This window comes from Schistocerca serialis, chromosome 12, assembly GCF_023864345.2.
Source record: "Schistocerca serialis cubense isolate TAMUIC-IGC-003099 chromosome 12, iqSchSeri2.2, whole genome shotgun sequence".
Classification (NCBI taxonomy): Eukaryota; Metazoa; Arthropoda; class Insecta; order Orthoptera; family Acrididae; genus Schistocerca; species Schistocerca serialis.
This window is the reverse complement of record NC_064649.1, coordinates 69,492,133-69,514,406: the sequence shown is the minus strand read 5'-3', so window position 1 is coordinate 69,514,406 and position 22,274 is coordinate 69,492,133. Positions and strand designations below refer to the sequence as shown.

At 45.6% G+C, this 22,274-nt stretch overlaps 1 protein-coding gene across 1 annotated transcript in view; it reads right to left on the bottom strand.

The window, feature by feature from the left end:
* The window catches only part of LOC126427938 (insulin-like growth factor-binding protein complex acid labile subunit), a 225,304-nt gene that overhangs the window by 155,170 nt on the left and 47,860 nt on the right, over nucleotides 1-22,274 (bottom strand). The window contains exon 2 of the mRNA XM_050089830.1: nucleotides 21,475-22,230. Coding sequence (XP_049945787.1) covers nucleotides 21,475-22,230 — 756 coding nt within the window. The remainder of the gene's footprint in view (nucleotides 1-21,474; nucleotides 22,231-22,274) is intronic.

Genomic DNA, 22,274 nt, shown 5'->3' with positions numbered 1-22,274 from the left:
ACAATGGCACCCCATACCATGGCGCCGGTAGTGACACCTACAACGTGCTGGCATGAGGGCCGTTTCCAACCGATTTCTCATACACAAACAGCAGTTGACCGGCGTTGCCGGGTGAAACGTTGTTGTGATGCCTCGTGTAACGAGGAGAAACGCGTACCATCACGTTTCCGACTTTGATGATAAAGATCGGATTGTAGCCGATCGCGATTGCGGTTTATGGTATCGGGACGTTGCTGCTCGCGTTGGTCGAGGTCCAATGACTGTTAGCAGAATATGGAATCGGTGGGTTCAGGAGGGTAATACGGAACGCCGTGCTGGATCTAGACGGCCAGTGTTCGTCAGAGACAAGGGAAGCGTGGTAAGACCGCTATTGTGTCCAATGTACAGAAATGATTTGGAGGACTCACGGTGGACCGCAATATGCGGTTGCTTGCTGATGGAGCTCTGGTGTACCGCAAGGTGTCAAACTTGAGTGACTACAGGAAGATACAACATGACTTGACAAAATTTGTAGTCAGTGTGATTAATGGCAGCTAGCTCCAAATGTGGAAAATTGTTAATGCGGATGAGTAGGAAGAACAAAATTGTAATGTTACGTTGCAGTATTCCTAGTGTCCTGTTTGACACAGGAAAACTTTAAATATCTGGCCGTGACGTTGTTGAGCGATATGAAATGGAATGGTCTTGTCCCCACAAGACGACTGGTCGACTTCGGAATATTGGGTGAATTTTAGGAAATAGTCAGTGGTTCACCTGTAAAAAGGACCGCATATGGGACGCTGGTGCAACCTATTCTTGAGTACTGCTCGAGTGTTTGGGATCCATAACAAACTGTACTGAAGGAAGACATCGAATCAGTTCAGAGGTGGGCTGCTAGATTTGTTACCGGTGGGTTAAAACAACAAGTAATTATTACGGAGATGCTTCGAGAACTCAAATGGGAATCTCTGGTAAGAAAATTTAGAGAACCGGCATCTGAAACCGACTGCCGAACGATTCTACTGTTCCCAACATACACTGCGTGTAGGGACGCCGAAGACAAGATTCGAGAAATGAGGACTCATACGGAGACATATAGACAGTCGTTTTCCGTAGCTCTATTTGCAAGTAGAACAGGAAAGGAAAGGACAGATAGTGATAGAGGGTACCCTCCACCACGCACCTACGTTGGCTTGCTAGGAATCTGTGTGTATGTAGGTATAGATAATGAATGTGTCATGTGTCATTGTTATTTTCAGTAACGCACGACATCTACGTTGCATATATAAGGAGAGATTGCACACTAGGTTTCTCATTCAGGAATCATGTTTGAATGTTGGTTGTTTGTGAGAACATCGTGCTTCCTTCTGTAATGTTGCTGCCAGCGTTTGGGATCCCACGGCTGGTGGGCAATATGGAATAGACGGGTTCGGAACGACCATACTCAGTGCCGCTACACGAGACTAGAGGCGGAGAGGTCAGGCAATTTTCTCTCAAACGTGAAGTATCCAACACGTAACATAGTTTGAGCCAGAAAATTGTATTTCTTGCAGCAAGACAAGCATCCACAGAGATACTGCGACGATGTGTCGAGCACCTTGCACTCCGAGAACAGTGACTAATGTTGCAATTTCCAAGGACGAACCCTGACGACAGCAAGTGATACAGGTTTGCCACTATATCTTTTCCTGATATTGCGTAGAGCACCGCACCGAACGTATCCATGTGTGGAGGCTCTGTGGGGAATGAGCGTTACCACATGGCATTCCTTATTGTCATACGCACAAACCACCTGGCGTGATCATAAGGAGTGCCATTGGCTACACAATTACGATCGCCTTTGGTCCGGCAACGTGGAGGCAGCCATTCCATTTCTGAGGTGTTAAGACCTGTGGCTTTGAGGTTTCCTTGATGTTATCTTTGAAGGTGGTGATCCAAAGAGAACTGTTCCGTGCTGTCCTGAGGTATTTCGATAAAGAGGGTGTTCGTCTGTAGCCCTAGACAGTGTTATCTAGATCTCCAGGTCTGACAATGACTGCCAGTCCACCACAGTCCAGCCACCACAGCTGACGAACTCTGGCATCGCAGAGTAAGAAAAATTTCCTTATTTGGTGTCCATCGTTCTGTTGCAGTTTTAATAGACAGCAATATACACTCCTGGAAATGGAAAAAAGAACACATTGACACCGGTGTGTCAGACCCACCATACTTGCTCCGGACACTGCGAGAGGGCTGTACAAGCAATGATCACACGCACGGCACAGCGGACACACCAGGAACCGCGGTGTTGGCCGTCGAATGGCGCTAGCTGCGCAGCATTTGTGCACCGCCGCCGTCAGTGTCAGCCAGTTTGCCGTGGCATACGGAGCTCCATCGCAGTCTTTAACACTGGTAGCATGCCGCGACAGCGTGGACGTGAACCGTATGTGCAGCTGACGGACTTTGAGCGAGGGCGTATAGTGGGCATGCGGGAGGCCGGGTGGACGTACCGCCGAATTGCTCAACACGTGGGGCGTGAGGTCTCCACAGTACATCGATGTTGTCGCCAGTGGTCGGCGGAAGGTGCACGTGCCCGTCGACCTGGGACCGGACCGCAGCGACACACGGATGCACGCCAAGACCGTAGGATCCTACGCAGTGCCGTAGGGGACCGCACCGCCACTTCCCAGCAAATGAGGGACACTGTTGCTCCTGGGGTATCGGCGAGGACCATTCGCAACCGTCTCCATGAAGCTGGGCTACGGTCCCGCACACCGTTAGGCCGTCTTCCGCTCACGCCCCAACATCGTGCAGCCCGCCTCCAGTGGTGTCGCGACAGGCGTGAATGGAGGGACGAATGGAGACGTGTCGTCTTCAGCGATGAGAGTCGCTTCTGCCTTGGTGCCAATGATGGTCGTATGCGTGTTTGGCGCCGTGCAGGTGAGCGCCACAATCAGGACTGCATACGACCGAGGCACACAGGGCCAACACCCGGCATCATGGTGTGGGGAGCGATCTCCTACACTGGCCGTACACCACTGGTGATCGTCGAGGGGACACTGAATAGTGCACGGTACATCCAAACCGTCATCGAACCCATCGTTCTACCATTCCTAGACCGGCAAGGGAACTTGCTGTTCCAACAGGACAATGCACGTCCGCATGTATCCCGTGCCACCCAACGTTCTCTAGAAGGTGTACGTCAACTACCCTGGACAGCAAGATCTCCGGATCTGTCCCCCATTGAGCATGTTTGGGACTGGATGAAGCGTCGTCTCACGCGGTCTGCACGTCCAGCACGAACGCTGGTCCAACTGAGGCGCCAGGTGGAAATGGCATGGCAAGCCGTTCCACAGGACTACATCCAACATCTCTAGGATCGTCTCCATGGGAGAATAGCAGCCTGCATTGCTGCGAAAGGTGGATATACACTGTACTCGTGCCGACATTGTGCATGCTCTGTTGCCTGTGTCTATGTACCTGTGATTCTGTCAGTGTGATCATGTGATGTATCTGACCCCAGGAATGTGTCAATAAAGTTTCCCCTTCCTGGGACAATGGATTCACGGTGTTCTTATTTCAATTTCCAGGAGTGTGTATATATATATATATATATATATATATATATATATATATATATATATATATATATATATCCTGCACATAAATTTACCAATAAAAATGGTACAAGGCTCGTCGAACTATGTAAGCAGAATAACCTGAAGATAATGTCAACATCTCTAAGAAAGTGTCCAAGAAAACAAAAGACATGGAGATCTCCTATACAACAAATTGGCGAGTTTCAAATAGATCATGTGGCGATTTCATACCCAGTACAAAAAGAAATTTACGACGTCCAAGTACGCAGAGGAGCAAACATTGATTCAGACCATTACCTAACTAGAATTAAAATCAAGTTTACAGCACGAAGAAGTCATCAGAAGAAAACAGAAATACAGAAATATGACACCAAGAAGATTAAAGAATCTAAAGTAAAAGAAGAATTGAAGAAGGAAAAGGCAAACACATGGGAAGAATTTCATTCTAAAATCACGCGAATAGCTAAGGAAACTATTCCCTTGAAAAAGATATTCAAACACCCTTTGTGGGATTCAGACTGTGAAAATGCATTGGAAAGGAGAAAAAAGGCATTTCAAGAATATAACAGTAAAAAATCACAAGAAAGTCTACATTTATTTAACGAGGTTAGAAAACAGGTTTCAAAATCTATTAGGCAAGCAAAAAGGAAGTACTCAAAGGCACAGCTGGATGCCATAGAAGAAAATTTCCAAAACTATAATACAAGAGACTTCTACAGAACTTTCGCAGATAAAATACGAGGATATATCCCTCAAAATTTATGTTTCAGAAAACCAGATGGTAAATTAGCCCTAACAAACCAGGAAAACTGTCAAGTATTGGCTCAATATTTTTCTAACCTACTAAATTGCCCAGAACCTAGTTTAAGGTTTCCCAAAGAAATCTGTGCCAACGCTCAACCGGATTCATTACCACCAACACAGGAAGAAATCAAATGTCACATTAAAAACTTAAAAAATAATAGAACATCTGGCGAAGATGGCATTGTTGCAGAGCTATTAAAAAACCTAGGACCAAAGACGTTGCAAGAGCTCACAAAAATAATAACAAAAACATGGGAAACAGAAAAATTACCAGAGGATTGGAAATGTGCCCTTATTCACCCGTTACATAAAAAAGGAGACAGAACAAATGTCAATAACTACAGGGGAATCTCACTTTTACAAGTCACCTACAAAATTCTCTCAACATGCCTGCTGAAAAGAACACAAGAACAGCTGGAACGCCAAATTGGTGATTATCAAGCAGGCTTCCGCCCCGGTCGCTCATGCATAGAACAAATATTTAATTTAAAGACAATATTAAAACACAAAGCAATTAGAAATGCCCCCATAATTTGTACATTTGTAGATTTTAAGAAAGCCTATGACTCAATTGACCGGCAATCTTTGTTTAACATTTTAGAGGAACTTGGACTTGACTCCAAAACACTAAGGCTTATCAAAGAATCACTGACAGACACTGTATCAAAAGTTAAATTCAGGGGAGAGATCTCTGAACCTTTTCTCATAAAAACTGGAGTACGTCAAGGTGACGGGCTATCTCCACTTCTGTTTAATATAGTCCTGGATAAAGTCATTAAGGAATGGGAAAAAGAATTAAAAAATCAATCCTACTGGAAACCAATCCATCTTGGCAGAACAAAAGACAACGTGGAGATATCTTGTTTAGCATTCGCGGACGACTTGGCCATACTTGCAGATGATGAAGAAATCGCCACCAAACAAATAGAGATCCTTAAGGAATGCGCGGATAAAGTAGGTTTACAAATTTCGTTTCAAAAGACAGAATTTTTCTGTACGAAATTCCATATACACAGTTTGAACACAAAATATGGAAAAATAAATAGAGTAAAACATTTTAAATACCTAGGTGAAATTTTGGAGCCAACCGGAGGAGAGAAAGTTGCACAGAAGATCAGACAACAGAAAATGAAGAGAGCATATGGTATGTCACATGAAATATACAATAAAAAATGCATCTCCTCGAACACAAAAATCAGACACTACTGCGCAGTAATTAAGCCAGCAGCACTATATGCTAGTGAAACGCTCACACTTCACACAAAATGTGATTTAGAAAAAATACTAAAAGAAGAAGAACGCAAAATTATGAGAAAGATTTTAGGTCCAAAATTAACAGAAGAAGGATACCGGATACAATCAAGAAGAACCACAGAAACTATATCAAACCTGGCAGCAGACATAAGAAGGCGAAGATTAAAATTTTATGGACATGTCACTAGACTTCCCCCCACACGACTCACCAACAGAATTCTCACTTACATAGAAAAAGTCAAATCAACAACACCATGGATTAGCCAAGTAAAATTAGATTTACAAAAAGCAAATATTGAACTTAAAGACGTCAAAGATAGAAAAACTTTTAGAAATAAGGTGGAAAAGTGGATTGTATTGTCGGAGAAGGAAGCACTAAAGAGACCAGGAACAAAATGGACAGAAGAAAGAAAAAGAAAACATGGAGAACGAATGAAAGAAGTATGGAAGAAACGACGTCAGAAAGCTTTGCGTGATCCCTCTGGGTCCATTCGCGATAAGTAAGTAAGTATATATATATATATATATATATATATATATATATATATATATATATATATACAAGTGAAGTGCAGCCACTCACAGAGGTCCAGTGAGGGATATGATACTTGTATGCCACCGAAACTCAGTAGATATACTGATGCATTAATGCGGAACCGACTTATGCAAAAGAAAAAAATTAGTTCCAGTTTTTAGCACCAGGTCAAACTCTGGCGCTGAGAATACAAGAAAGACGCATAGAAATGTTACCATATGTAATACATTTGGAATGGGTCAGAAGCGCAAAAGGCCAAACTGTAAAAGGGATAATATAGATATTATTATTAAGTGCCTCTTACACAGTTTGTTGGGCAACGGCCTTGCCGCAATGGATACACCGGTTCCCATCTAAACACCGAAGTTAAGCGCTGTCGGGCGTGGCCGGCACTTGGATGGGTGACAATCCGGTCCACCATGCACTGTTGCCATTTTTCGGGGTTCACTCAGCCTCGTGATGCCAATTGAGGAGCTACTCGACCGAACAATAGCGGCTCCGGTCACAGAAAACCATCATAACGACCGGGAGAGCGGCGTGCTGACCACACGTCCCTCCTATTCGCATCCTCAGCTGAGGATTACACGGCGGCCGGATGGTCCCTATGGGCCACTTGTGGCCCGTAAAATTTTTAATTTTCCCGGCGAACCAACTGTTCAAAAAGATTTCGGGCTTGCAGCCGGTCGTCGTAAACTTCATTGCACGATATTTCGGCTGGACAACTGCCAGCCATCTTCAGTTGAGCCGAACAAGGACTGACGAAGACGACGGCGACGCACATGATGGAGGGCTGAACCCTCAGCTGGGAACGAAGTTCTAGCGCTTTTTTTTTAATGCGCTTCACCTTCTTAATAGGTGTGGTGAGAATGTGAGTGTGACATGACGGGTGTTGTTGTCCTTGACTGTTGTGCTGGTGTTTTTTTTTTTTTTAATTGAAAGGATAGTCAGAGTGATAGTTTAAGAAGTGGGAAAACGAATGGCCCAATTGACTGGCCCGTTTTTTTGTTTTTTTTTTTTTGTTTGTTTTTTTTTTTTTTTTTTTTTTTGGAAAGAAGACAGGACAGTAGAAGGGACAGTAGAGGAGTGGGGGAAAACGAACGGCCCATAGACTAGCCGGGGTTTACGACTACGTTACAGAATTAAGGAGAGGAGGAGGAATAGTGAGAGATAGTGAAAACGAAAGGCCATTGCCCTGGCCTCTTCTTCTTCTTCATAGCGGCGTCTTGATGGTGATGGCAGTAAGTCGTGGAGTGGTGGGTTGGGGGGGCGGGGAGAGAGAAAGAAGTCAGAGGGTGACAGATGAAGGAGTGAAAAAGGAAAGGCCTGTCGTAATTAGGCCGACAGTAGGGATTGGGGGTGTGGGGTGGTGGCGTGTGGGGGAGTGAATGACATGACATGTTGGGGGGGATGGTCTATGGTGTGAGAGAGAGTGATTGTCATGAGGTGAGATGGCTATTGTATGTGAAGTCATGGGGGGCGAAATAAAAGGGCAGGCCATCGAGTGGTGGCTAGACGGTGAACACGGGTACCCAGGGAAAGGATTAAGGGATTAGGAGAGTGACGGGTTTGTTGGTAAAAGGAGTTGGCTGCAGATAGGATGCGGGTACGAAGGAGCGGCACTACAGCCCGGATGTGGAGCTCTTGGGTTGGGAAGTCGAAGGGGAGGCGGAGGGCACGCCGGAGAGCCCGGTTCTGAACGGTTTGGAGTCGGCGGAGGTGGGTGGGGGCAGCATTGCCCCACACCACCACCGCGTATTCAAGGATGGTGTGTGGGGAGTGAAGAGGTTGGGTTGTTGAGAGGGACTGACGAAGACGTTCTCCGCTCCAGCTTTTATAGTGCGCTGATGGTACTGCAGTCGCGGAGACAGAAGGGCCACACCGACCAGCGACAGCGCCCTCGCTGGTGGAACTGCAAGACTCAGCTGTCGTCGGTATTGTCGCTGGCCGCAGCTATCCAATTCTTCTGGCGTCTTCGTCTCGAGCAAATTTCGGAGATGACGGGATTCCAAGCGTTATTCAATTGGTAACCACTGCCGCGGTTCATTAGATTTCCCGCAATGCGTATTTCAACTGATTCTTTGATAATGGAGTCCCAAAAAGATTTTGCAGTGGCCAAAATCGAAGTTTTGTCGTACTCCATTGAATGTCCGTTAGAAATACAATGTTCCGCAACTGCATACTTACTGGGTTGCAGTAGGCGAGTGCAACGTTGATGTTCTGTACAACGCTCTTCCACTGTACGCGTTGTCTGTCCTATATAGGCCGTACCACATTGACAGGGTATTTTGTAAATTCCCGCCTTCCGTAGTAACAAGTCATCCTTCACCGATCCCAGCAAATCCGAAATCTTAGAAGGCGGACGAAAAACCACTTTCACACTAAAATCATTAAGAATCCTTGCTATCTTGAAGGAGACATTTCCGACAAAGGGAAGAAAAGCTAGGGACTTGGCTGGTGCGTCCTCCTCTTTATCTACTTCCCGGTTCCTGGCTCCAGTTGAGAAGGCCCTGTTTATTTGCTGGGTCCGAGTACCCATTGTCTCTGAACACCGTCCTCAAATGTGCCTGTTCCTCAGGCAAATTCTCTGTATCCGACACTGTGTGTGCCCCGTGTACAAGAGTTTTAAGTACACTCATGGTCTGAGATGGGTGATGGCAACTTGAGGAATGTAAATACAAATCGGTGTGAGTGGGCTTGCGATGGACAGAATGTCCCACAGTGCCGTCACTCTTCCGTTTAACCAAAACATCCAGCAATGGAAGGCAGCCATCTTTCTCTAGTTCCATAGTAAATCGAATACTCTCATGGATGGAGTTAAGATGATGAAAAAACTCCATTAACTTTTCTTCTCCGTGGGGCCACACTATGAAAGTGTCATCGACGTATCTCCAAAAAACAGTTGGTTTACAGACCGCTGATTCAAGTGCTCTCTCCTCAAAATCCTTCTGCAATAAAAAATGTGGGTTCCTATTTGAAATTTTAAAGTTTCCTCCCCCCCACCCCCCACCTCTTAGGGGCTGTGGTGGCGGGCTAATTTTGGCACCAGCAGATGTCCCCCTCGAAAACAATCAACTTTGGATTCTACACATTACAAATTTCCTTTTTCTGACGGACACACGTCCAGATCTTTCGCTCATAGTAGCCTCTCAAAACTCCGGCATCTCTCTCCCCACATCCACCACTGCTGGCGGCTCACCTCCAACTGCGCAACGCTACGCGCTGTTCACATCCAACTGCCCAACACTACACAAGCGAATATTCCAACAATGTGTCCAACCAGCCACGGACTGCACACAGCACAGTCAGCGATTTTCATACAGAGCGTTACGTGGCGTTACCGACATAAAAACCTGAACAGCCTACTTACAATTTAAATCTCTCTGCGTAACGTTGCAAAGCGACATGGAACGAACATGTAAGGACTGTGGTAAGGAAGGAGAATCGTCGACTTTGGTTTATTGGGAGAATTTTAGGGAAGTGCTGCTAGAGTATTTGGTATCCGTACCACGTCGGATTGAAGGAAGACACTGAAGCAATTCAGGGGCGAGTTGCTAGATTTGTTACCCGTAGTAAGATCTCGCGTTGAGCGCATTGCGTGGTTCTCCGGCAACGTTTCAGTAAGTTTCTTATCATCTTCAGGCACTTCGCCTGAAAACTGCCAGTAAGAAACTGATGACCTTCGAAGTTAAGTCCCATAGTGCTCAAAGCAATTTGAACCATTATTTCTCCCACCTCCTCACTCTCATTTTGTTTTTCCCTGGTTCAACATTTAATCAAGTATGCCCTCATATCCCTACTATCATTTTATTCACCCTCCTCTCCATCCCCTACATATACCAACTTCTAACACGGCTTTCCCTACTTCTCCATCCCGCTTTTGCCCATTGAAATTGCCGCTCCCCTCTATTTTTGATTCCGAACCCATCTTTCTCTTACACAGTCAGCTCTCTTAATTTTCTTAATTTTATAAGTCTTGGCTTAACAATCTGTATTCCAGTATCTCGCCCATCCCTCTTCAGCCAGCATCCATTTACCCTCCCCCGCTCCCTCCCGCGTTTTCATTATTAACTTCCGTATTTTGCCAGTGGCACTTATAAGTGACTAAGGCGCTGCAGTCATGGACTGTGCGGCTGGTCCCGGCGGGGGTCGAGTCCTACCTCGGGCATGGGTGTGTGTGTTTCTCCTTAGGATAATTTAGGTTAAGTAGTGTGTAAGCTTAGGGACTGATGACCTTAGCAGTTAAGTCCCATAAGATTTCACACACATTTGAACATTTGAACTTACACGTGATTCACTGTCTTAGAATTTAATTTCGTTTCGTTCCTTTTGGACTTTAGTTCCTCATCCAGCTTAATGCAGGTTCACTTAAAGTTGTTGGCGATGTGATGTATACATGTTTATTGCAATGATGATGGTGCACAGTGCCACCCCGAAGATAATTACATACACTCTGAAAATATTTAACATTAATAGTCATATCTTTGACACTTTGTAAATTTATATTCAGTTGTTCCATTACTCATACTCTTTGATTTCACTATCATTACGTTTTAAGGATATGGGCTCGTCTTTTATTTACCAACGTAGGCCTGTTTTTACTAAATATGCTCCCCCAATTATTTACTGATCTGTTACAAGATGGTGATTTTACATCTGAAACTTCGTGGGGAGCCAATATTTTTCTTATTTCATGGCCAACATTGAGCTCCCCAACATGTTAGGCTTCCTGCAATGTATGTTAAAGACTTAATATTGAAGTACATATTCCGTAATTATACACCAATTTACATCAATTGTTACACATATTTTACATCTTTTGAAATTTGACGTGGTTCTTACTGTATGCGTTTACTGTTTTCAGCAAATACTTGATAAAGGCATATAAAAGACCGAAAACTGGGCTGTACTTAAATAAGCCACAAAACAGTCAAAAGGCGTTGTGTTCCATCCAAAAAAATTTTGATGCTGTCTTCTTGTTAGCGGATAATCGTGTACTGCTACAAATACAAAAATGGTTCAAATGCCTCTGAGCACTGTGGGACTTAACTTCTGAAGTCATCAGTCCCCTAGAACTTAGAACTACTTATACCTAACTAACCTAAGGACATCACACACACCCATGCCCGGGGCAGGATTCGAACCTACGACCGTAGCGGTCACGCGATTCCAGACTGTAGCGCCTAGAACCGCTCGGCCATCCCGGCCGGCGCTTCAAATACACCAGGCTCCATTCGAAATGCGCCACATGCATTGGTTGCACACTCCTATTAGGACTTCAGGTTGTCGACTGATGGGAAATGCCTTTAAATATCTCTAAAGCCAGAAATCCAACGGATTTACGGCTGGTGAACGGGAAGTCCATGTTGACCACCTCGACTAGTTCATCTCCCAAGGAACGTTGCAGAGTGGCACTGCCCCGCGATCCGAAGAAAATGGGGTGGTGTCCCTTAATGCGCAAGCCACGGTCGTAGTCTTTCTGCAAAGGTAACGTGTACCAGTTGGGGTTGGGGTTGTTTTGGGGAAGGAGACCAGACAGCGATGTCATCGGTCTCATCGGATTAGGGAAGGATGGGGAAGGAAGTCGGCCGTGCCCTTTGAAAGGAACCATCCCGGCATTTGCCTGGAGCGATTTAGGGAAATCACGGAAAACCTAAATCAGGATGGCTGGACGCGGGATTGAACCGTCGTCCTCCCGAATGCGAGTCCAGTGTCCAACCACTAACGTGTACCAGTAGCGCAGCTAATGCACCGACCAGAAATCTGTGATACACAGCACCTGTTAACCTCTTTGGCAAGGTGTATGGCACTACGAATCTGTCACCGCCAATAACAATGCCTAAGCACCCACTGGTGCTCAAGAGATACTGCGCTTCAGCTCCGTAATTGCTCGAGGATTCACATCTGCCCAGGAAAGCGTTTACTATGCGATCCTCGAAGAGAACGGGCTATTGGACCACAGTCAACACGGATTTAGAAAACGTTCTTGTGAAACAGAACGAACTTTTTACTCACACTAAGTGTTGAGTGTATGAAGGTAGCATCTGTTCCCAAAGAACAGATACCATTGATGACCGTCCAGCTTTTCTAGAATGAAATGATAATTAAAATGCCACAGGCGTTGATATACATCAATGGGGACATGTTGTAAATGTGTGCCCTGACCGTGACTCGAACCCGGGATCTCCTGCTTACATGGCAGACGCTGTATCCATCTGAGCCACCGAGGGCACAGAGGATAGTGCGCCTGCAGCGACTTATCCCTTGCACGCTCCCCGTGAGACCTACATCCCCAACATGTCCACACCACTACATTCATAGTGCGGCTAATAGATGTTTGCCCATCACACTCATTACGCGTGGCAGATTAATCTATCAGATCCCGTACGAGTTGGAGCATAGCGTGTGCTTTCACACAATAAGGTCAATGGCTGGATAGCCATATTTTGACTATATATGAAGGTAGGCGCACTGTTCTTTTGTGCCCTCGGTGGCTCAGATGGATAGTGTCTGCCATGTAAGCAGGAGATCACGGGTTCGAGTCCCGGTCGGGGCACGCATTTTCAACATGTCCCCAATGATGTATATCAACGCCTGTTTGCAGCTAGGGTGTCGATTTAATTATCATTTCATTCTAGAGAAGCTGCACGGTCATAATTGGTATCTGTTCTGTAGGAACAGATACTACCTTCATATACATATAGTTAAAATATGGCTACCCGGCCATTGACATTCTTGTGCGAACGCACACGTTATGTCCCAACTCGTAAAGGACCTGGTAGATTAACTTGCCTCGAGTAATGAGTTTGATGGGCAAACATCTATTAGGCGCGCTAAGAATGTAGTCGTGTAGACATGTTAGGAATGTGGGTCTCACGGGGAGCATGTAAGGGATAAGGCCCTGCAGGGGCACTAGCCTCTGTGCCCTCGGTGGCTCAGATGGATAGAGCGTCTGCCATGTAAGCAGGGTTCCCGGGTTCGAGTCACGGTCAGGGCACACATTGATGTATTTCAACGCCTGTTTGCAGCTAGGGTGTCGACATAATTATGATTTCATTCCTTATTTTACATTTCCAAAAGGCTTTTAACATTGTCCATACAAACGACTTTTAGTCAAATTGTGGCTGTTGGAATACCGTCTAAGTTATGTGACTAGATTCATGATTTCTTGTCAGAGAGGTCGCATTTCGTAGTAACTGAAGGAAAGTCATCGAGTGAAACATAAGTGAACTCTGGCATTCTTCAAGGTAGTGTTATAGGCGTTCTGCAGTGTCTTACCTAAATAAACGATTTAGGGGACAATCTGAGCAGCCGTCTTAGGTTGTTTGCAGATGATGTTGTCGTTTATCGTCCAGGAAAGTCATCAGAAGATCAAAACAAATTGCCAAACGAATTGTATCTTTACCGTGCAAAAATTGGCAATTGACCCTAAATAATGAAAGTGTGAGGTCATCCACATGAGTGCTAAAGGGGATCCACTAAACTCCGGCTACACGATAAATCAGTCTATTCTAATGAACGGAAACTCAACTAAATACCTAAGGATTACAATTACGAATAACTCGAATTGGAAAGAACACACAGAAAAATGTTGTGAGGAAGGCGAGCGAAAGATCGTTTTATTGGCAGAACACTTAGAATATGTAACAGTTCTACTAAAGAGACTGCCTGCATTATGCTTGTCCATCCTCTTTTGGAGCACTGCTGCGCGGTGTGGGATCCTTACCAGATAAGGTTAACGGAGGAGGAGGAGGAGATTAGTGTCATTAGAGACGGAGCGCAAGCTCGGGTGAGGAAAGGATGGGTAAGGAAATCGGCCGTGCCCTTTCAAAGGAACCATCCCGGCATTTGCCTGAAGCGATTTAGGGAAATCACGGAAAACCTAAATCAGGATGGCCGGAGACGGGATTGAACCGTCGTCCTCCCGAATGCGAGTCCAGTGTGCTAACCACTGCGCCACCTCGGTGTGGAGTACATGGAGAAAGTTCAAAGAAGGGCAGTAAGTTTTGCAGTATCGAGAAATAGGGGAGGGAGTGTCACGGAAATGATACAGGATTTGGGGCGGACGTCTTTAAAACAGACTTTTTCGTCACGGCGGAATCTTCTCACGAAATTTCAATACCAAATTTCTCTTCCGAATGTGAAAACATTTTGTTGATGCCGACCTACATATGGACTAACGACCATAAGGGAAATCAGTGCTCTCACGGAAAGATACAGGTGTTCGTTTTTCCCGAATTTACGTGTGATTTGCAGAGTATCCACGTAGATGCAGATTGCTTTGTGAATCGTGCCTCATGACTGAAGGAAATGCAGACTATGAACTGCAGATCTTCTGCCCGTATGTCAACAGGTATTTGTTTCCGGGCATATAATTATAGGAACTTTACTTTTGATAATACGGCCGCGCGGAATTAGCCGAGCGGTCTTGGGCGCTGCAGTCATGGATTGTGCGGCTGGTCCCGGCGGAGGTTCGAGTCCTCCCTCGGGCATGGATGTGTGTGTTTGTCCTTAGGATAATTTAGGTTAAGTAGTGTGTTAGCTTAGGGACCGATGACCTTAGCAGTTAAGTCCCATAAGATTTCACACACATTTGAACATTTATATATATACACACACACACACACACACATATATATATATATATATATATATATATATATATATATATATATATACAGTGTCTTGCAGCACTATGTGAGACTCATAGATAAAATATGGTTCTTTTTCAGCAGAGACGTAAATATAACTTCGGAATTCGTATTATGGTGAGACATTCGTTGGCTTTCCAAAACCACAATCAACCACTTTGCAACCTATTGTAGTCAGCGGGATACTCTGTGGATATACGTCACCACAAATGAATTTAAAAAGAAACTTATCACCTTCTAGCTTGTTCAAAACATCGAGTTTTACTGCCGATCAGTCCAATGCCACAAATATTTTTTAAAAGAAAGATTAGTTTCATTCCGTACTGGGCGACTGGTACAGCAACCGGTTATAAATTTCTTGAAGTGAGACAGTCTCTACAGTTAACCATAACAGTGGTTAACCAAAATTCGTCCATTATAGCCCGCACGCAGTACAATGTAGTTATACTTTGCATTGTATTCTCCGTTCCAGGTTCAACACTTGACATTCGGACGATGGTTCCTTATAAAATTTTATCTTAATGCCATACGTAGGCATCAATGGTTGAGTGTTGGTTTTCCAACATTAATTTTTACGTAAATTCACTGTTATGGTTAAATGTAGAGGCGTCTGAAAAGCCTGGAACTTTGCCTATTTCGTTTTTTCATATTAACTTCATTTCCCCATTTTGATCTGCCAAACACCCCCCTCCCACCCCCCCCACCCCCGCCACCCCCCCACAGTGTCATTTAACACCACTAGGCCAATCTGATGATGCCCTAAAAGGGTGAAACGCGCCACCACCTGTAAAAATAGATTTTGCAACCAAGACTGTCTTATTTCAACAAATATTTTTTTCTTTTAAAATAAAGGTTTTGTCACTCTCGTTTACTGTACCAGCTCGCAGTTAAGAAACCACGTTTCAGTTTAATCGTTGACCTACACTATGATTCAGTCTTTCATGGAAACGTCGATATAAAAACAACACAACAAAATTTTTTTGGGGCACATTCGATGGTTTCAGAAAGTCAGTATCACTCTCCAGCCTTAACCTCAGGTGATCATGCAGATCAGTCTGTCAATACAATTTCCATTAAAAGAAGGAAAACACTGATGATGACGTCACTGACGACAGCAGAACAACAGCAACACGATGTTCATTACATCTCTGAACATCAATTATTTCAAGATTCTTTTGCTGTCACCTGTATACATCTACTGCATCTCTAGAATGAGATTTTTCACTCTGCAGCGAAATGTACGCTGATATGAAACTTTCTGCCAGATTAAAGCTCTGTCCGGACCGAGACTCGAACTCGGGACCTTCGCTCTTCCCAAATAAGTCCTCTTCCACTGAGCTACCCATCCACGACTCACGACCCCTCCTCACAGCTTTACTTTCTGCCAGTACCTCATCTCCTACTTTCCAAACTTCACACAAGCTCTTTCTGGAAGAAAGGATATTGCGCAGACATGGCTGAAACACAGTCTCGGGAATGTTTCCAGAATGGGATATTCACACTGCAATGGAGTGTGCACTACTATGCAGGAAATGAGGTACTAGTAGAAGTAAAGCTGTGAGGATAGGTCGTACATAGCGCTAGGGTAGTTCAATGGTACAGCACTTGCCCACAAAATTCAAAGGTGCCGAGATTCGTGTCTCTGTCCGGCACACAGTTTTAATCTTCCGGGAAGTTACATCTAAGTGTTTTACTTTGGTACAAATGGTTCAAATGGCTCTGAGCATTATGGGACTTAACATCTGAGGTCATCAGTTCCCTGGAGCTTAGAACTACTTAAACCTAACTAACCTAAGGACATCACACACATTCATGCCCGAGGCAGGGTTCGAACCTGCGATTGTAGTGGTCGCGCGGTTCCAGACTGAAGCGCCTAGAACCGCTCGGCCACAACATACTTTGGTACACTTTCGCATTTCTGCAGTACCGTAATAAAATTTTTGTTCATAATCCTCACCAGAACTCTGTTGTCTGAAATTTGTTTGTTAATAGAGCTTTTCTGAATTTACTTCGTAGTCCTGGTTGGGCTACGGTAAAGGTCATAATGTTACCAAAGCGTCTATTTCGCAACCACATTCGTTAACTTCCCGAACTATACATGCGCATCTACCTCAGCAAAGGAAATGATAGTGTGTGGTGGAGGATACTTCTGGTAACAGTATCACTCTCACCCCTCCCCCATTTCCTATTATACATCGATAAGGGCGATAGTATCATTAATGCATCGTGAAGCATACTACAAATGTGAAAAAAGAACATCAGACACTCAATGACGGCTCTAATGTGTTTATATAGTGTCTCTGTCTTCAAATGGCACTATGGGACTTAACTTCGAGGTCATCAGTCCCCTAGAACTTAGAACTACGTAAACCTAACTCACCTAGGGACATCACACACATCCATGCCCGAGGCAGGATTCGAACCTGCGACCGTAGCGATCGGGCGGTTCTAGACTATAGCGCCTAGAACCGCTCGGCCACTCCGGCCGGCCGTCTCTGTCTTCACATTACAATGTTCTTCAGACAGGCATGCATATCTGAAGGTACAGACACTGTTCTGACGATTGCAACTAAGGTAATTACTGCGGCTGCGCGGGGTAGCCGCTCGGTCCAGGGCGTCATGTCACGGCACGGGTGGCTCCCCCAGTCGGACGTTCGAGTCCTCCATCGGGCACGGGTGTGTGTGTGTGTGTGTGTGTGTGTGTGTGTGTGTGTGTGTGTGTGTGTGTGTCGTCCTTAGCATGAGTTAGTTTAAGTTAGATTAAGTAGTGCGTAAGCGTAGGGACCGATGACGTCAACAGTTTGGTCCCATAAGACCTTTCCATAAATTTTCAATTTCCAATTATTGCGAAATGGATTCGCATTTTGCGAATCTGGATTGACGTCAGCTGTGTGTGACAAATAAAAATTGTTTCCAAGCAGGGACTCGAAACCGGATTTCTAGCTTAGCGCGATCAGGATACATGGGTTCGTGTCCCGGTACAGCACAAAATTCCACAAATTTACATTTGTCGTGACCAGCTGACGTCAATATGGATTCGCCAAATGTGAACATCCGTTTCGTAATATATTAGACATTAAATCCATGAAGGGAAGGTGTGGGGGAGGGGGGGCGCGTGGCGGGGGAGTGCACGTATCTACGTATGGGAGGCGCAGCAAATTACAAGCATACTAGTGTTATGAAAAATTTCTTAGCTTTCACACGTGGAGATCAAACTAGCATCTTCCAGTTTTAATACAGACGTTGGGCTTTACTACAGCTCAATACGTCATTAGACATAAGTCAAATTTCACAAATATCGTTTTATTAGTAAACACACACACCAGTAAAGTAGGAGGAGTTGGTCAGCATTAAGTAGTCCAGGTGCTCAGCTGCTCGTAATGCACTGATGAACTGCTTTTTAGAAGAAACTTGTGTGTGTGTGTGTGTGTGTGTGTGTGTGTGTGAAGTATTGAGATCATTGTAAATACCTTAGACCTGAAGCAATGCTACAGTTGACTCCGTAACCATATATTTCGTATACACGTTGGGGCTTCACGAACCCAACACCAAACTGACTTCTCAATTCAAGCTATGCTGCAGACCACAGTAATACTACGCCTTATAAGATTGTCCTACTTTGCGAATCCACCACTAGACCATGTATAATTTCCTTTTTTATTTTTCACGTTACCGGTTTCTGGCTCTACCCATTCTCCAGTGTGTCTCTACTAACATAAATGGCTAGATCGTTGTCAGTAATTTAAAAATCGCGTGCCATGCATAATTGTGCAAAGCACTGTCGTCAAACGTCCTCATATTGCAACATTTCATAGCACACTTACCGGTTCTGAAGTCGGTAGCGTGAAAAATAAGAAAAAAATAAAAAAGTAAAAGAAAATGCACATTCTGGTGGAAAAGCGTCGTTAGATTACATTAGGATCAGTTTTCGTTCCATAGACCCAAAAATGAGATAATTCTCGTGGGTCCGGAACAAGTCAAAAAAACCTAAACTAAAAACCATAAAACGTCTGAGTATAATACCTACTACCCAGATCATTTATAGCGAGAGTGTCAAAATAGGTGAATACATTAGAGTGAAGTGGAACTGCCAATATTTACAGAATCAATAAGCTGTCAGAATGAAACATAATTATGCACTTTTAATAAATTTATCATAGACCAAAACAATTTTGACTGTTGTGACCAGGTGCTGTCAAAACCGAAATCTAAGAGGTGTTATTATTCAAGCCGCCCTAATAGTCCCAGTTTAGATATTCGTCTATAGAGGAGGAGGAGGAGTTGGCTATCAGAAAATCTTTCAAACGCTGTTTAAACTTTACTTTATCCCAAACCAAGTGTTTATTGGTTACCGTTATTTCATTGAAAGTCTGTGTTCCTGAACATTCAGAACTCCTTTTCTGACCAAAGTGATATTATGCCTTAATGTAAATTGTTCTTATTTCTGGCATTGATACTGTGTATTAAGCTATTGGTTGGAAACAGAGGCGTACTACTTGCAACAGGTTTCACTAAGGGATTAAAGCATCTACAAGCATTGGTTAGAAAACAAGGTTCCTTGGACAGATTTATACACGATGTTCTTGAATTTACACCACAAACGCGTCTTATTACACACTTTTGCACGCTAAGAACTTTTTCTCGGCTAAAATATTAATATGCTTTATGTGAAACCAAGTTTGTAATGATTCTTCAAATTTATTGAGGCGCTGGTTCAAATGGCTCTAAGCACCGTGGGACTTAACATCTGAGGCCATCAGTCCTCTAGACTTAGAACTACTTAATTCTAACTAACCTAAGGACATCACACACATCTATGCCCGAGGCAGGATTCGAACCTGCGACTGTAGCACCAGCGCGGTTCCAGACTGAAGCGCCTAGAACCGCTCAGCCATAGCGGCCAGCTGAGGCAGTGGGGACAACGCAGAAGAAACTGATGATTCACCACCAGTATGTCACCTTGTAGAATAATCTAAAAGTCAAGTTGATGATGATGATGATGATGATGATGATGATCGGTTTGTGAGGCACTCAACTCCGCGGTCATCACCACCTGTACGAAGTCCCACTCTTTACACAGTCCTATGTAGCCGATTCCACGAATAGTGATGAGGACAACACAAACATGCAGTACTGGGCAGAGAAAATCCCCAACCGGGCCAGGAATCGAACCCGGGACAACGTAATCCAGAGGCTGCAACGATAGCCACTAAACCACCAGCTGCGGACTAGAAGTCAAGCTGTGCTATAAACAGTTTGGTCGCCAGAACCAAGATTTGGGTGGAGATGTCACCTTGTAGAATAATCTAAAAGTCCAGTTGATGATGATGATGGTGGTGGTGGTGATCGGTTTGTGAGGCGCTCAACTCCGCGGTCATCACCATCTATAGGAAGTCGCACTCTTTAGACAGTCCTATGTAGCCACTTTCACAAATTGGGATGAGGACAACACAAACACGCAGTACCAGGCAGAGAAAAATCCCCAACTGGGCCAGGCACTGAACCCAGGACAACATAATCCAGAGGCTGCAACGCCAGGCGCTAAAACACGAGCTGCGGACTAGAAGTCAAGCTGTGCTATAAACAGTTTGGTAACAGAACCAAGATTTGGGTGGAGATGTCACCTTGCAGAATAATGTAAATGTCAAGTTGATGTTGGTGGTGGTGGTGATGGTGGTGGTGGTGATGATGATGATGATGATGATGATGATGATGATCGGTTTGTGAGGCGCTCAACTCAGCAATCATCACCACCTGTACGAAGTCCCACTCTTTACACAGTCCTATGTAGCCACTTTCATGAATGGTGATGACAACACAAACATACAGTACTGGGCAGAGAAAATCACAGATCGGGCCAGGAATCGAACCCGGGACAGCATAATGCAGATGCTGCAATGCTAGCCATTAAACCACGAGCTGATGAATAAAAGTCAAGCTGTGCTACAAACAGTTTGTCGCCAGGATCAAGATTTGTGTGGAGATGTCACCTTGTAGAATAATCTAAAAGTCAAGTTCATGATGATGATGATGATGATGATGATCGGTTTGTGAGGCGCTCAACCTGTACGAAGTCCCACGCTTTACACAGTCCTACGTACCCAGTTTCACGAATGGTTATAAGGACAACACAAATACGCAGTACTGGGCAGAGAAAATCCTCAACAGGGCCAAGAATCGAACCTGGGACAAAGTAATCCAGAGGCAGCAACGCTAGCCACTAAACTACGAGCTGCGGACTAAACGTCAAGCAGTGTGTTATAAACAGTTTGGTCGCCAGATTTAGGTGGAAGGAGGAGGAGTGTGGAGGTTGGGAGGGGTGGGGGGAGGGCAGGAGGGCAGACCCCCAGCCTGTCACAGGACAGGTCTGGTACTGAACCTCAGGTAAAGGACCATGGCATCGGTGGCTGGGAGGCCCCTATTTGGAGAAGTTCGTCCGCCAACTGCATGTCTTACTTCATTCGACGCCATATGGGTGATTTGCGCGCCGGTGATGGGGATGAAATGATGATGACAACACAACACCCAATACTCGAGCGGAGAAAAATCCCCAACCCGGCCAGGAATCGAACCCGGGCCAGCTTGTATGGGAGGCGAGCACGTTACCACCCAGCTAAGCAGGCGGAGAACAGTTGACAGAAGTAGAGTGGAACTGCAGAACGAGGCTGGTACTCACATGGTTGCGTCGGTTTCCGCGGACGTCGGCCACAGGCAGTACGACACCACAGGCGCGGTCGAGCGCGGCTCGGCGGGCGACTGACCACTGTGCGGCGAGGCAGTCAGCTGGTGTGAGGCGTGGCGCGGTGTGGGCCGCGGGAGAGACGTCCGTCCCTAGCGGCAGCTCAACAGCTGACTGGCCGCCGTCGCCCGGGGCACTGGCGAGAGATCGGCCGGGAGCGCTCGCCGCAGCAAAACACGGAAACCGCGGGTGACCTCCAACCAGGACAGCAGTGGCGGCGGCGGCGGCGGCGGCGGGAAGACCCGGCCCGTTCTCACAGCGACGCCGCTGCACCTGCGGACGTGTCCGAGTTACGAAACGCAGCCGCGCCGCGCGCATAATGCCAGCCAGCTGGGAACCCGGCGGAGAGCTCGCTGCCGGACACGCATGGCTGACGCGGTGGACGGCGAACGCCCGCCCCGGCTCCACTGGGCGTATCGCGAGCGCACGGCCTATGCCGCTGCTGCTGATAAGCTTTACGGCGGTCTCGGAGCAGCCGGCGATGTCATTAAAGCCGGCATGGCCGCTGAAATATACCAGCGCGGTAGCCGGGAAGTGAACACCGCAGTCCGCCGCTGCTGTTGACCCAGACCTTCTGGAATGTCTCCATTCAGCAGGCACTGGGTTCGGTCTTATGGGAGGCGGGGGACTGAGTGGGGTGGGGGGTGGAGGGGGGAAGGGGCGAGATAGTAGTACGTTACAGTCGCTCCCCCACTGCAAACATGCCACACATAATAATAACGATGTGATATACAAAA